Source organism: Aspergillus tanneri, assembly GCF_003426965.1.
Source record: "Aspergillus tanneri strain NIH1004 chromosome Unknown AapTan_8_pilon_pilon_pilon, whole genome shotgun sequence".
Taxonomy (NCBI): Eukaryota; Fungi; Ascomycota; class Eurotiomycetes; order Eurotiales; family Aspergillaceae; genus Aspergillus; species Aspergillus tanneri.
In genome coordinates this window covers 1227943-1244556 of record NW_022984635.1, presented here as the reverse complement: position 1 = coordinate 1244556, position 16614 = coordinate 1227943, and the positions used below count along the sequence as shown (strand labels likewise).

The window sequence follows — 16614 nt, the reverse complement described above, 5'->3', positions numbered from 1 at the left end:
GACGCAACCGATCCGCCGATCACAACCCGTTTTAAACGTATTTTTACTCCCGCCTTGAAAGCCTGAGGTTGCGACCGTTTGCAGTGGCGGTGCTGCTGCTGCTGATGATGATGATGATGATTATTACGCAATATACTGCCAGGCAATCATGAAGAATCTGAATGCTTTTGATCGTAAATACATTTATTTGTTGACATTTTACCTTCAATGGGCTGAAAACAACAAATCCGATTTGCCTCCCCCTTTCTCCTTTTCCTCCCTTCTTTTCTCTCCCCCCTAATCCAGTCACATTCACGTCCGCTGGTAAGGGTTCCATGGTATGCCATCTTCATACCGTGGCGCACCTTCCACCATTTCTTCCCCTTAGCTAAGTACCCGGAAGAGTGTAATTATTTCCTACTTCCTTTTTTGATTTTTTTTTTTTTTTTAATCCTCCCCCCTCTTCGCTCTGATTCTAGGCACTACTCATCGCTGGTGGGGTTTTCCCTATTACCAGCACTACTATGGATCTGATTGTACTCCATACCCGTAATAGTTGTAGAAAGGAACACTAAATAAGCATGGACATCTACTGTAGGCCACAAATGTATTCAGGAATCCCATAAGGAGCTGTCATGGACTTTCTTGGATCAACAGTCTTGTCTTGTGGAAGTAGTGCACTGGAGAAGTTCTAGAGTGGCCAATCAATACCTCCAGCCTCCATATAACATATTGCCTTTCCGCACCACTTGCACCAAATGTGCCAGCTTGCCATTCGATTTCGGTCGTGCTTGTCGTTGAATCTGGTCGAGCCAGTGCAACACAGCGCCGTATCGTGTCTGTTTGCGACCCAATACATGGCGAAATGCAGCGGCCGCAAGATACTGTACCTGGAACCCATGTACCATGCTTGTGCTTGACGAGTTGGAGTCATCACCCTCGCCTACTTGCCGGCTCGGTGTGCGTTTGGCTTGGACAAATCGGTGAGATAACTGGATCAGGTCCCTAATGACTCGAATTACCACTGCTGGAGTAGGATGTCGTCGCCCAATCAACGCCCTCATATATCGATACATTCTCATGGCTGTCATCACGAAATTGGCATACAAGTTGGACAGCACCACAGGGAGTGAATTGTGGCTGGTGTCGAGGTACATGGGATGCATGAGTAGTTTGAATGATGCTAGTACTTTCCGGTGAAAAGAATGCCCCGGGGCTCGCGCCAGTTCGACGGTCAACGAATTTGATAAATTTTCCGCAGCAGAGTCGCCTCCTTCCAGGATCCTGTCATGATCTTTATGTACTTCCAGCGTGCGAGTGTCGATCAGGCTCCCACAGTACGGGAACAACGAACTATCGATAAGCCTTGGGATATGTGCTCCCTCGACGACAGCGCCAAAATTAACCAAGCTCTTCGCTGGGTTCACGGTGATCCCATACGCCGGCTGTCCTTTGACCATCACTTTCAAGAAGCGCATCGCAAGGGTGGGATTGGACGTTATTAGTAGAAAGTCGTCTACAAGACGAAGAAGCAAGGCCTCTTTGCAGCCAAGGAACCCCAACTTTTCTCGTTCCATTTCGGCGTAGAATAAATTGCAAAGAAGGCTGGACAACACAGAGCCCTGAGGAATACCATTGCGCTGCCGAAAAAACTTCTTTCCAAATTTAACGAGGTTGTTTCGGAGGTGCTCATTCAGGAGATCCAGTAGATCCTCGGTGTTGTAGTATTTCTGTGCTACTGTATCAACAAAGACTGTGTTTCTCCTGCGACTGACACCGCCACTCTCAATGGTCTCTGCTAGAGGTTGAGGTTTCATGGCAGGTGCTGCTCTACCCACAAATTTCCGCACGCCTTTGTTCTGCCGAGATCCTTGCGACGGCCATATGTTACTAAACTCATCTTGGACTCTCATTTCAACGTACTTCGTCACATGATACGCTTCTTCAGACACCAATTTTTCGACAAGGTGGATCAGCTTTTGCTGAGGGATGGTGTCAAAACAGGATTGGATATCAAGCTTAACGAAATAGAAAGGCAGCTGACGAGTATGGCCCGAAGATCCTTGTGACATCTGTTCTTTGAAGGCCTTGAGCCGAGAATGGATTTCGCCCACTGAATACAGGCATGAGCCAAGTTGAGCCGGGTTACGAGTTTTCTCGTAGTTCAATACGTTGAAAATGGGTGCCACCGTGGAATTAATGCTTGGACCCAAATATTGAACCCCCGTGGTCGTCCACTTGCTCTTCAACTGCATCCGCCGCCGAAGATTTACGATGGGCCGAATACCGGTCATTTTTGGAAGAAGTCGTAATGAGCCATATCCTAGAGATCTGCGGCCAAGTATATTGTTTGCTTTCTCCGGTTTCAGTTCTTCGAACATGGAGGATTTAAGATCAGCGAGTGGCTGTTGAGTCAACTGACGCCACACATCATGCTGAAAGAAGAATAGGCGGTTTCGATGGATTTGAGATTCAGTTACGTAGAAGTTAGACCGAACGAGAGGTATTAATATTGAGTCGAAGATGTAATATATTAGTTCGTGAAAGATTTCTGTGCGCTTGTGCATATCGGACAATGAAAGCTTGTTTTGAGACAACACCTGCTGCCTACCGACATCTGGAGGCTCTAGCCAAGGGATAGATGTGATCTGAAAAATTGTTAATACATGTATATTAGAGGCACTATTACCACTGGAAAAGTTGTATACTCCAACCTTTATGCCTTTGCAAATTTCATGAATACTTAAGTTTTCATAACGTCGCATGCACACAAATCGGTCAACATTCCTAAGGACAATATCCTGGTTGGCCTTCCCCTGCTGGCCAGTCCCATACCATTGCGGAGGAATCAACTTCCGAAGGGCTGCTCGACAGAAAGCCGATACCGAAGGAGCGGGAGTCGCATGGTCTGTTAAGCGGAGCTTTGGTCTAGAAATTATATTCTGGGGTGCCGGATTTTGTACATTCGAGGTGTCCAATTGCTGACCCTCTTGTAGCGTTTGGGATGTGTGTGTATGAGTGGGAACACGAAGCTGGGTGACAAAGTCTTCTGGTGCCGATGATTTGGATCCTGGAGTCCTCTCATTTTGAGAGTTGTCAACCCCGTATTTCCACGGTCCCGAGGACTGAAACGTCAGTAACATCTGTTTTGCGCATTATTGAATAATCACGTACGTCCAACGGGCAATAATATCGTAATAACTCTGCATACGAACAGCGTTTGTGGCGCTTCTGCAACTTTTGAACTAAATCTACAGCTCTTCGGAGCCTTCTGGGAATTCGATTAAATCCCCCCGACTCATTAGGAGTACCAGTTGAATGAGCTCCTGAGCGCTGAGCCTGAGACTGCCTTTGTTCGTTGGCTCTAGAAATTTCGACCTCGCGTGAGGAATAATCCTTATAAGGCTGGGCATTTTCGCTACTTTGTGTCGATGTGAACACATTATGCAAACCAAAGTGTTTTGGAAAAATATATTTCATGAGGTGTACAGACTGTGACATTGAGTCAGGTGAGCAACGACTGAGGACATCTATTTCATCTGTTAGGCTTAATCCACACAATATTAAGTCAGTCTTCAGCACTTACGGCGATTTGTTAACCCATACTCTATTTTCCCTTTTGAATTAAGTGTTGGAGGAGCATAGAGCATTCGTCGACGGGGAAATACAATGCTGTTGGGTTTGTAAGAAGGGCAATTGCGAAACACTGCACTATCTTTGGCGGAATCAGACTTTGAGACGGTCTCCATAGCCGTGGGAGATATAGGAACAGTCTTTTTGATAACAAGATCTTTTGGCTGTGGTCCCTTATGCACTGGCTCGAGCATAGATAATGGGAGCCCTAGGTAACATCTCAGAATCAGTAAGCCTTCTATCACGAGAAAGGTAAAGCCTACCACTAATCTGATAGTATACACCTTTTCGGTGATCTATAGCTGTGTAGATCCCGCAATCGAATAACAGTCTCAACATAATCTCATCTCCGTTGCATCCCAAGAGACCAAGGACACCAGTCCAAGGTTCTTGTTTGAGTGCCTGCGCATTTTTGTTGGGAAAGCGTGCCACAAGGCCGGGGATACTACATGCGAGTTCATCATTCTTCCGTGAAAGCTCGGGACCGCATATACGTTGAAATCCATGAGTTAACAAGTGATGCGGCCTTCGATGCGAGAAGCCACTGTGGTTAAACAAGGAAGAGATGACAAAGTTCACAATCTGTATAAATAATTCAATGTTAGCAAAACTATATCTCATATTAGAAAGTCTCAGCTATATGATATTAGAACCAAGTGTGCGACTCAAGGAACACGCCTACAATGGCAGCACATAGACTGGCTGCTGGTACTTTCTGGAACAGTAGCAAGTTCAATACACAGCCTCACCTCTGCTTGGGCACAAAGTGGCCCTGTATCTGTACCAGTAATCCGAGAAGTAGAATGTGATTGTATAAATCCAGCCAAATTTCGTCGACGTTCCAATGTGCACGTTGGAGGCGACTCTTTCAAGATTCCAACCAGCGTCGTATCCAGAAAAAGGGCGAGATTATGCGCCTGGCTTCCCGAATTGGTAGATGCAGAGCCATTGCGCACCGACGCAATTCTTCGACGGCGTGACTTAGATGAGGCCGGTATCTGCTGAAGAAGATATTGTCTCAACGTCACAACTTCACTGTAGTATAGAGAGATAACGGGATGGGAATATTCGGCAGCTTTTTGGGGAGACAAGGAATCGCCAGTCTTGAAACAGCTAGAACTATTTGAGCTTGTCTGCAACGGATTCTCGCATGTTTGACCGTTCTTGACGGGTCGCTTTCTTTTTTTGCCCATTGATGAGGCTCAACAATGAGACGTGACAGTAGTGCCAGTATAGGCACCAAGCGAGCTTCACTTTGCACTGAGTTAAGATTGACTAGGCAGGGGACATGTACATATAGAGTACTGCGAATCAGTAGTAGGAGCTGCATGTCATGAGATCCTTGGCGGCAAGACGCGTGACGCGTCTGGTCGCGCCGAGGCGTGCGATTAGGTTCTTACTATTTGGGTAATGACCGCACCCAGAATCCAAATCATCCCTATGGTAGATGGCTACATAGGCAGCGTCGATACAATTGCAGTTCTACATATCTAGCATGTACAAACTATGGATAGGGGCCCAATCCGTCATGGATCATCAATCGCTGGTCGTGTCACGTGCATCAAAATTCCTTCCCGACGATCGATGGAAACAACCCTTGCAAGCGAGAGTGAAAAATGGAGAGACCCGAGAGTCTGGTGTTTTGGAGTGAGACATATTCCCCCACTGCTCGATACACTATGAAGTAGGTTTACGGGCAATTGAAAAATCTGAAGTTGGCTCGCATTTGGGTATTATTGATACTTTGATGTAAAGGAGTACCTGCCATGATCCTACTACATACAAGCAGGTGTCAACATGAAAATATAGCGTTTGGGCATAAAAAGAATCATGGGACTGTGTGCGAGCTCTGATTTGGTATTGTCATGTATATATTTTTATTGACAGCAGGACGGGTGTTCCAATGGTCTCAATTACTTGGGATGTACTCCATATTATTCTCTCTATCAGTACAAAATAATCAAAAGGCTCTTATTACCAGGTGCAAATGTTACCTATAGATTGCCTGATATCTGTCAAAGTCACGAAGAGTACCATATTCTCTACCACTCAATGCTGTTTGAGGCACTTGATAGCCGGCCAAAGTATGTATAAGTCCATAGCTTCATAGCTTCAAACACCAATCCTTTCCCCCTTTCCCTCTATTTTTTAATTACACTGTGTACTATTTGATGACCCCTGCTTAACAGGTCGGTCATACAATAGATCGCCATTTCGTAGGGATTCCTTGTGATTGCAAAATACAGAGTAAATCATTTTATGGCTACCTACCCTTCGAGTATTGGAGATAAATGCTTGGCCCCAACACTTAATGGGCAGAGTTGGGCGGTGTTTTGTCAGAGGTAGGCGGACGCAAGAAGGCGAATTCCGACGGGCAGACGAGTGGATGATATTGTGGAGCTAAAAAGAATCACCCAATGCAGATAATTTGATTAACCCTTACAAAGCCTCACCAAGGTTGATCCTTGAACAATACCAATATCTACTCTGTACCGATACATAGATTTCCCACGGGTAGGGGTAGTGATTTTCAGGAATCCCACCCGTTTACGCTACCAATTTATGACGGAAGAAGGTCAAGCTTTTCCCCGTCCGCGCAAGAGGGGACAAGAGAGGGGCAAAAAAAAAAAAAAAAAAAAAAAAAAAAAAATGCTGGCACTGTCGCTGGGAAATTGAACAAAATAACCACAGAGTATTGAAATTTATTGAGACACCCATTGGTATTTCCGGGAGTGGACAGCATATTGTCGATCATAGGTTGTTCCTGGCGATATTGCCAAATTGACGAAGGCGTCCGTTTGGAAACGACAGGAACTAACATGGAGTCAGGCCAGACCCTTGAAACGAGGGTGGTCTAGAATGGCCATGACGCTAGTAACATTCCTGAGGAAGAACTGTTGGACCTTTTGCTCAGCCTGTCTTTGGTATGCTCCATCCGCCGCCCCTGCGGAGTCTGGGGGAGAGTTTTTGGATGCAGCGCCTAAAAGTTTGGAAATGTCATTTTATCCGGACCGATTCCTATTCTCTTTTATTTGGTTTTATTTATTTTTTTAAGATAACTCCCTTGTCTCCTGGTGGTTTTGTGATTCGAGAACAGGGGTAAATCTGGTACAGACGAACAAAAAAAAAAAAAAAAATCGACAAGCGGTGTACGGAGCAGTGATGAATATTTTGCTACGTATTCATAATAAATATTTAACCATAGTAAAAATGGCATTTAACCAGCGACTTTTCTACATGAATAATGACGGCAATGGGACCAATCCGGAGACATCATAAGCGAATCGACGGATAAGTTATTGATGCAGGCGATGAACAGATGCAACCCGCAAAGAATCAACTGATCGTGAACTATCAGAATCAATGCTGAAAAATAGATAGATTCTTAGAGATAAGCTTATAAATCATAATTACGGAGTAGATGCAAAGGATACATCTCTAATGCGATACGCTGGCATTGAATCCTCCGTTGGCAAAATAAGTACTAACATAGCAGACATCTAGAACAGTGGTGCAGGCCCTTGTAGATGTCAATCCTACTTAATGCACAGTATTTATCTTTTGCCCGCCAGGAGGTATTCAGTTGTTCTTTTTACCTACATTCTAGTACTGCCTTAAGATGCCCAATTATATCTGATAGCCTGTAGTCCTAGGTAGCTATAGTATATAGCAAGGCCAGAAAATAGACTGCTAAAGGGGAAAGGACGGGGTTCATGTTATAGCCCAGAACGCAGTACCTACTAAACTATAGCCTTATACGGTAAATAGTATTTCTGCACTCCGACAGGACACCAGAGCATATCTTCGTTTTACTTCCCTTGCTTCTAGAATTTCAGGGCCAAAATCGAGGGAGCAGAGAAAATCTAAGGGAGGGGGAAGGACGTTTAATGACATCAGCATATAGGGGTCGCCTTCTAATGGTCACGAGTAACTCCCGTTATAACAATCAACGAGACAGAGAAACCTAGCCAGTAGCCATCGCTGTCTTTTCCGTTTTTGATGAAGAAGGAGAGTTGCTATTAACACGACGTTCGTGGGACTACTCTGTAGGGAAGTCTGGCCTTAGTTTCTGACGTGATGTATTAATTACGGAGACAAGGTAACAGCTGAAGGAGCCTATTTTGTTACTTTTAATTGGCCGTTTGACCTCTTTAGGCTTTCTAACCATAGGTACAGAATAATAAACTTCTGTAGCCAAAAGCTATATACAGCATTTTCCTTAGTGTGTTCCGAACAAACTGTGAAAGTTTGGGACGGCGAACAAAAGGCTGTCAGTTCAGACTAAAATTAGGAAGCAGTGGGGCGCTAAATCGGCTCCATGGATATAATATTCTTTCTAACTTTTTCTCTTTCTTTCTTTTCCAGAAAAAATAAACAAAAAAAAAAAAATAAAAATTTAAAGTTATCCTCCTAATACGCTGATTCAGTAATCCTAATTAGTTAGGTCTACTTCCATCAACTGCAGACTTCGGGTGTTCGGCCGCTAAAAGAGAGATCCTAGTAGAATCGATCGTCAGAGAAGATCGAGTCAATCAACATATACTTCAACTGTGTTGTAAATAGGGAAGACGAAGGGTAAAGCGTGGAAGAAATATCACTGCTACATTTGATAGAAAATTAAGACTCTTTCTTTTGTTTCTTTCTCGCTTTTCCTCCCCCCCCACCCCTCTCCCTTCTTTCTTTGATGGTCAAAATTTCTTTTCTCACCCAAACACTGATCGCAAGGAACCGTTCCCCACAAGAAGTATTAACACCAATAATACCACCTGTCATCGACACTAATCATTTTCTGATCTTCTTGGACCAAAAAGGATGTCTTTATTAAGTCAAGTCTGGGAAAATACCTGAAGTATTAACTTGTATCAGGGATCGAGGCCCATCCTTGGGACCACGGAGAATTCATCATGTATTCATGTTCTTCAGTTTGTTATTGGCCATTTTTCCGGCGAATCGATATTTTCATACGAAACATCGTTTTTCGTCTCTGTAAAAAAAAAAAAAAAAAAAAAAAACCTAATGTTCCTCGGCCCTTCTTTTCCGCAGTCCATTCCAAAGGATGGGAGTGTCAAATTCATGTCCAATACACGCGAAATGTGTATGTACATAACTCCTTGACGTAATTATATGATTCTCAGGTAGAATCCATAGCAAGTACACACGAGATAGCCACTAGGTATGAAATAATGGTAACAATATCAATAAATATAACATCTACTAGGTAGCAATTACAACTGATCACATTCAAACAGGGCTAGTTGTTGGCCCACCTACAGCTCATCCCAGTTGGGATCACAGGATCGCTACCTATTCGGCCGTCATCGATGGTATTATTTGATGGATAGAAATTCTGTTCCTCTGGGCCTTGCCTGACTTGCAGTCATAGGTAACCCTGGTCACTTTGTTAATCTCTTGCTCTTTGCCTCCCTACTGGCCCTGCCACTTTGACCTCAACGACCCCTCTCGGCCCGCCTGTGACAACTTACGTCCCTTCCATTCCCCCCTTCCCCTGCTAGACGCTGTGCAAACGTTTCTTTCCCGCCCGTCTCATTTCACTACAGGTTGCTCTTGTTCGCCCACGCTTACGCTCTTTTCTCCCATCCTCTTTCCTTCTCTTCCTTTATCGTATCGTTCTGTCCCTCCATCCTTGATTGGTATCCGATATACTCGCAGCCTTTGAAACCATTCTCCTTACCTCGTCCAAGCACCAACAGTACCTTAACTTGATGGTCGAATCCCGGCGCCACCGCAATACGAACCGAGGATCACTCTACTGTTTTGGTGGTCTCATCTTGTCTCAAATATGACTCCGTACTTGGGTAGTGCTACCCGGCGATGATTGCTTTGTAGTTCTGGCCGGTCCATCTGCAACCTCATCTGTGGCCTACCAGCTGTGAACAACACATCGCAAGACTAGTCTCGTCCATCAGGAAGCATTACCGCCAACCAAACCGTTGGGAGAAAATTAAGGGCAACAAAAAAAAAAAAAAAAAAAAAAAAAAAAAAAAAAAAAAAAAGAGGAAAAGGAACAGCCCCTCCCAAGTTTGGAGCACAAATTCCCACTGACTGTCTGCCTGAAGAATGCAAGATGTCCGGCAGAGATGTCGAACACGTTTCTTGCTTTCTTAATGGCAACTCTCGTCAGCCTCCATCTTTTCCAGATACTGACGACTTATATCATGACGCCTCATCAAATATTAAAGCATCGCTAATCGCATCATCTTCGTCTCCCGATCCTTCCCTAGCGAGTACCACATACACCGAACAGCCGCGTCTCACAAGCACTCAGGCTTTCCGTGCACCTACGGGTCTATCCTCGAGCGGCAGCCCTGATATTTACGGCCCAGACGGCCGAACCTCTCCTGACCCTGACGACTTTTATCGGCCGCATCAATCCTTATTGGCTGCAAATGATGGTACCGAGGCTGACTCTGGCACTGGCTTGATGGTTGGGGTCAATAATAACGGTAACGCAGAGAATCGTCCCATTGTTTCTCAGCGCGTTTACTCCGTGCCAACCCGCTCTCCAGAGTTGACATCTGTGAGCCGAGCGCAATACCGTTCGACTTCAGATTCTTCATACAGGGGTTTTGGTTCGGACTCCACAAAAGGGTCATCTGCGAGGACGTCGACGGCCAGGTCAAGACAGACATCGTTCAAAGACCTGATAAACAAGTTCAACAACAACGTTGACCAGGTTCTTCCACTTCCAGTCACATCAACACCGATATCCCGCGAACCGTCAAGGGCCGCCAGCCCAGCCAGCCCTATCGATCACCAGCTGCGCTCCAGATCGTCGTCGCGTCCGTGCGATACGTCTGGCTCCCTAGAAAACAGAAAGGACGTGTCTGGACTGAACACAGCAACGGCACCTGGCCAATATAGTTTTGACCTTACCGTCCCTCAGTTGCGAAACCAATCAAATTGGTCGAGTTCATCTTCGACGTATCTAAATCCAAGTGACTCGCTTCCTCACCGGGCGCTTATCAGAGAATTGCTTTCCGTGGATACAGGCTTCCAGGACTCGGGATATGGACTTCCGTCGCATATGCGACGTCGAGGTTCTGAAGGGAGCATACCCAGTCCAAACCCCGCGTTTCTAGACCATCACGACCTATCACCCGGCTTCTCTCCACTGACACCTACTGCCTGGTATTTGGGGCATACACCCTCTCTTGAGGCTGTAAATACTGGTGCAAACCCCAGTAGTCATCGAAGGGTGAAAAGCGATTTCTCTGGAAACTGGCCTGGAGGTGCGTCCGCTCAGCCTTCCGATTCCCACATGGCGGTCCCGGCCCCCTTGCAGCCGAACTCTCGAACGTCCCTAGAAAGCCCACATTCCAAGTCACGCATTCCTGTCTCATCCCGGCGCCTCAATTCGGCTTCCGGCTCAGAAGTTTCTTCGCCCACGGCAACTGTCGATCCAACCTTCGGCAACCGGCCTACCGCACAAATTCCTCTGCCACCGAGAGGTATTAGCCGCCTCCCCAAACCGTCACCTAAGTCGCCTCGTGATATATCGGACGATTCGCAAATAGCGCTTGCGTTGTCACCACGTGGAAGGCGTGAAATGGTCCAGAATCGACCGCGTCATCAGCGTTCTGGAAAGGGCGCCCTCCTAGAGGCATACATAGCTGCTCCTCCTCCGAAGAAATCACCACCCCTACGAAGCTCCAGACCCCGTCAACCCGTGTCTCACACAGCGCCCACGTCACGATCGAAGGTAGTGGAAACTGTGTCGAACTTTCAAAGCCAAATTAATCGCGATCGAGAGTCGCGAAATTTCAGACAACGGGGGTTGCAAGTGCCCGAGCTGGGCCATGTCGATTTTGCGACTCGACGACAGAGAATCCAACAAGCCTTCAATCGCACTATTCAGGAGAATGAAAGGAAGGAAGAGAAAGCAGCCGAACTTCGTCGTCAAGTCAAACACCGAGAAGACAAACAGGAACCTCCTCGGGTTCCTTCTCCGCAAGTACCTCTACCTGAGAGGCCGCAGTCACATTCATCCCCTCAGCCCGAAGATACAGCAACCGTCATCGAGGAATCTGTGGAAACCTGTCATGAAGAAGAACCATCGGTATCCTCAACGGGGCACATACGAGCCACCCCCCACCTTCACGTTGATACAGACATTAGGATGCAAGAGCCTGAAGGAAGGCCTATTGAAGAAGCTCATCCAATGACAGTGGATTCGCCGACACTGGGGCACTCAACTCTCACTCTAAATGGGGAAGGGATGAATACAAAATCCTCTGGTCCCCCAACCTCTGCTATGACGTCGGGGTCTAACGAAACTCATGTTACTGCATTTGACCCAGAACCCCAGGCCGGACTGTCTCGGCAAAATGTGCATGCGTCTCACAGGACTCTTTTGAGCCAAATCATGCAAATCCGCGAGTCCAGTCCTAGTGGCTCCTCCTGCGATGAGCCAGATCTCAGTTTTTCCGAAAATGATGATAGGGAATCCATCCCAATTATGTTGAGAGATGCCCTGGGTCTGGAAGACTCTATGGATAGTAGTGATAACCAAGAGTCGTGTGATCTTTATATCAAACAAGCGCACACTACCGGTGAACCACCCCACAGATGGAGTATGAGCTCATGGTCTTCCTCGCTTCGAAATCAACATTTCACAGATGATCAATGCGAGGACAGTGGAGATGACCTCTCTCAGATACAGCATTCCGCTGATGATGGCGAAATAGCTACGACTCGTTCATGCTCCGCTGCCTCTAGTACTCCTCCATCGGTTACCGGGCGTCAACCGCCTTCAACATTGAATCATAATAATAGCACAACGCCCGAGTCGAAGCATGAAAACGGGCCAAATAGAAATATTCAAGGACACTCGAACGCACCTAACCTAGCCAGACTAGGCGGGTGGAACTCGAGACTTGTTACTCAACTTTATTTTAAAGAGCTCGCTCGTGGCAGGGGCCATAATCTTCCTATGCCAGCAATCCGTGCTTCTCCAGAACCACACTCTTCAGATATTAGTAAGAGGAATGTAACAGAGGAACCAGGTTTGGTATCACAGACAAATGATTTCCCCTCGGAGGAGCGAATAGGGCACACTGCAAGTCTCGTCTTGCCAGGCGACTGGGAACATGCGTCCCCATCTATAATGGATTGGATGCGGATTGCCGCCGATGACGGAACTGCGCCAAAAGACCAGGCAGACGATAGCTCTAAACATGACGGCGCCCCAACACCTCGGATTGTGACACCCAGTATACAAGCAGCGTACCCTGGGGAAGCTACACATAAAATTGTCGGTGTGGCCGTTGATGTTCAATCGTCTCTGAAAGCCGACTCACGGGATAGTCGCCCATCTCCCCTAGAGCAGTCTCAGCAACCACCTCCTCCAGTTGGAAGCGAGGAAATCAATGCGTCTCGGCAACCATTCCATTCCTCTTCTGCAGGGAATTTATCCCAGCCGCTATTGGGTGCCTTCGTGAACACCACTTTCGCCCCACTGGGCTCGGTCCAGAGCAATGGAAGTAGCGGAGACTCGTCACTTCGGCGCCTCGACCCTACACACTCACCGCAGGCTTTGGATTCATCAACGACTTCCTTGGTTCCTTCTACTTCGGAGCAGCCTCATCCAGGAAAAGCTTCCCCATCACCAGAGCAACGGCGTTTGAAGAAACGACGGCATGTTATCAAGGAATTAGTTGATACCGAATACACTTTTGGGAGAGATATGAAAGTTGTTGACGATATTTATAAGGGAACATCAAGCTCATGCTTGGATCTCTCATCGGAGGATGTTAAAATACTCTTTGCAAATTCCGACCAGGTTGTACGGTTTTCAATGTCCTTCCAGGATGCACTGAAGGAGGCAGCGAAGAGTGTCTATGTTATGCCTAAATCACAACGATGGAGCAGCAAGCGCGCCCGGAACAGCCACGCTTCCAAAGTCGATCCTGATACTTCGGTGGCAACAGGAATATCGGAGCTGGAGAATGACAATGCTACATTCATTGGTCAGGCGTTTATGACGAATATGGCATATATGGAGAAGATCTATGCGGATTACTTGAAAAATCATGATGCAGCCAATAAGAAGCTTCAAACCCTTCAACGGAATCCCAAAGTGGCTATCTGGCTAAAGGAATGTCGAGAGTGGGCATCGGATCTCACCACAGCGTGGGATTTGGATTCGCTACTTGTTAAACCAGTGCAGCGGATCTTAAAGTACCCTCTCCTGCTAACTGAGCTTCTTGATTCAACACCGAGTGACCATCCAGACCGTGCATCTCTCGTCAGTGCCCTAGAGGAGGTGACTAATATTTCGATCAGGATAAACGAAATGAAGAAGCGTGCCGATCTAGTGGGCCAAGTAGTTGGCCGAAAACGAAAGGAGTCCGATGTTAGAGCAGGCTTGTCGAAGGCTTTTGGGCGTCGCACGGAGAAACTGAGGCAGCAAGTAGGGCTTTCTGACATGGTTGAAGACAAAGACTACGATGCACTGTCCCAAAGATTTGGAGACAACTTCTTCCAGTTGCAAGTTGTCATGCGAGATGCCGAGACGTATACCCGCGAGGCTCAAAGCTCCATGGAACGCTTCGGCGAATTCGTTGCAGCGATCGAAGGGTTTATCGACGTTTCGCAGACCAACTATTCAGAGCTCGAGGGCAAATGGCGTGAATTAAAAATATGTGCTCATGAAATCATGACGGCCACATTTCCGGACCATGTAAGTGAGAAGGACCGACACCCCGTTGCACTCTGCAATGATTTTCTGACTAGGTGATTCTAGCTGTCTGTTGTTCGAAAGAATGTCATCGAGCCCATGGTCACACTGCTTAAGCTGCACGAAGGACCACAAAAAGTGATGAAGAAGCGTGATAAACGCCTGATGGACTATGCTCGCTTCAAAACCATCAAGGACAAAGGAGATAAGCCCGACAAAAAGACCACGGAACAAGGAGAGCAGTTCGTTGCTCTCAATGAGACACTTAAGGACGAGCTTCCTAAGCTATATTCCCTCACCGCTAAACTGATGGAAGCTTGCTTGAAAAACTTTATTCAGATTCAGACATCCTGGTTCAAACTTTTGCAGGAAAAGCTAGCACCCTTGGTTGACTCCTTTCCGGACGACATCCAGAAGATCGTCGGTGATTGGTCTGCAACCTTCACATTTTCCGAGGCCCAGTTGTTATCATTGGGTATCTGCAACGGATCGTTGCTTGCGGATGCTGTCAACCTTGTCAATTTCAATACACCCTCGACTGGGGCCACTATCAGTTCACCTCGACGCTCTTCAACCGTAAATAGCGCTAGCACTCGTGTTGGATCTACCATGGAAGAACCCTCACCCAAGGTTTCTTATGACTTCGGCAATGGTAACGCCCTTCCTTTCCGATCCCCAAGTATTGATGGCCAGTCGCAGTTGTCTTCTGGGCGTCTTCGGGCCGATTCATCTCTCTCTGACCGCGGTGCTGAGGCACCGGAGATCCCCCGAAGCCAGATGCTGCAGCAGATTACCGGCACATCATCAGGCTCTGTACCTCCTACGTCCGTTCCTCAGACTGAATCAATCCCAAGTCTTCCCAGGCTGAGTCTCGATTCACCGTTCCTTGTTGATGTCATGGGTCCTTCTGGTAGTGAAGCTAAAAACGATGAGGACCAACCGACGACGCCTGGTGGTCGGTATTCGGGGTTTTTTTCATCGGCAATGCCCATGTCGGATAATCCCCAAGATGAAGGTGCCCCTGCAGAAAACGACGCCCCTAAAGAACCTACGGTACTATTCCTTGCTGCCAGTATCTACGAGTTCAATATTGATCGTGCCCGGCGCGAGGCCGGATATCCCTACCTGACATATGTCGCTGGAGAAATATTCGACGTTATTGCCGAGAAAGGTGAGCTATGGCTGGCAAAGAATCAGGACGATCCTACCCGTCAGGTTGGCTGGATCTGGAATAAGCATTTCGCGAAACTTTCAAACTAAGCCCTATTATACTATGATCATGCCACGTGTTTCCATATTGTTGTATATGTTTTATGATTCTCAGTCTCATGTTTTGATTGTCAGTGGACCATTTGGCTTAATCTGGAAGCCGACAAACGGAAAAGTCGTTTATTTCGTCGATCATGATGCCTGCAGGGGTGGTCATTCCTTATCCTCACTCTCTGTTTTCTTTTTCCCTTTTCCTTTCTGTCTGTCTGTCTTTCTTTCTTTCTTTCTTTCTTTCTTTTTTTTTTTTTGTGTGCTTTGTTTATGCCTTTGATACCCAATGTGAAATGACTCGAGAGCCCTGTATGGCCTTTATCTGTTACTGAGGCGTTAAACTTGATTTGCTTTCCTTTAAATTTTTACCTTTTAACTTTTTGTCCCTTGCACCATTTCACAGTTATGCCTTCCAGATGCCCTCCCAGTTAGTTATGGGGTCGCAGGCAAGGAATTGAGGAGCTGTGCAGGTGTTTTGAATGTAGGGAAGGAAGCGATCGTGTGACTATTTCCACCATAGTGTGTGTGACATTGGCCGAGGCTTCTGGAAACTCTCCTGAAGCCACTGGAATGTAATCTTAGATACCCCTTTGACTATAGAGCTGAAACTGATCGATCTATGGAATGATCATTCAAGTAGTCTTGTTCACTTAATGCACAGGCACGTACATCACGTGCCCGGTGAGCCACCAGTGACGTCGGCGCTGGAAGTGGCTTTTCTCCGTAGATGATGTGCAAGGACACGGAGTACTGTCCATCTTATTCCCAATTGCCCTCCGTTGGGTAGAGCAGTCCGCATCGACTTTTGTCCTATCTTCCTCACCCACTGAGTGTGATCTTAAGCAGTCCCAGGGGCCTTGCGAAACCTCCGATCACCTTCCCCCTCCCTCCCCTCTTTCCGATCCCCCTTCCGCCGACGGAACTAGACTCGAGCTGTTGCTCATCCTTTCTGTCTTGGACAGTTGGGTTAGGTTATTGTCTATACACATATATATATGTCTTGAGGCATCGTGCACGAAGCGTCGGCCTTTCGTACTCGCTTGGTT

General features: G+C 46.8%; 2 protein-coding genes across 2 annotated transcripts; one reads left to right on the top strand and one right to left on the bottom strand.

Moving 5' to 3' along the window:
* Positions 1-683: 683 nt before the first annotated feature.
* On the bottom strand, positions 684-4805 carry ATNIH1004_011028 (telomerase reverse transcriptase; the record flags this gene model as incomplete). Its single annotated transcript, XM_033575594.1, has 6 exons — positions 684-2627; positions 2694-3104; positions 3154-3509; positions 3566-3820; positions 3876-4194; positions 4362-4805. The coding sequence occupies 6 exons, from the start codon at positions 4803-4805 to the stop codon at positions 684-686; spliced, it is 3729 nt and encodes a 1242-aa protein (XP_033421449.1).
* A 4892-nt stretch (positions 4806-9697) lies between these two features.
* Positions 9698-15568, top strand: ATNIH1004_011027 (putative Rho guanyl nucleotide exchange factor; the record flags this gene model as incomplete). The annotated part of the gene is made up of 2 exons (XM_033575593.1): positions 9698-14311; positions 14375-15568. 2 exons carry the CDS (start codon positions 9698-9700, stop codon positions 15566-15568), a joined length of 5808 nt encoding a protein of 1935 aa, XP_033421448.1.
* Between the last annotated feature and the right edge of the window lie 1046 nt (positions 15569-16614).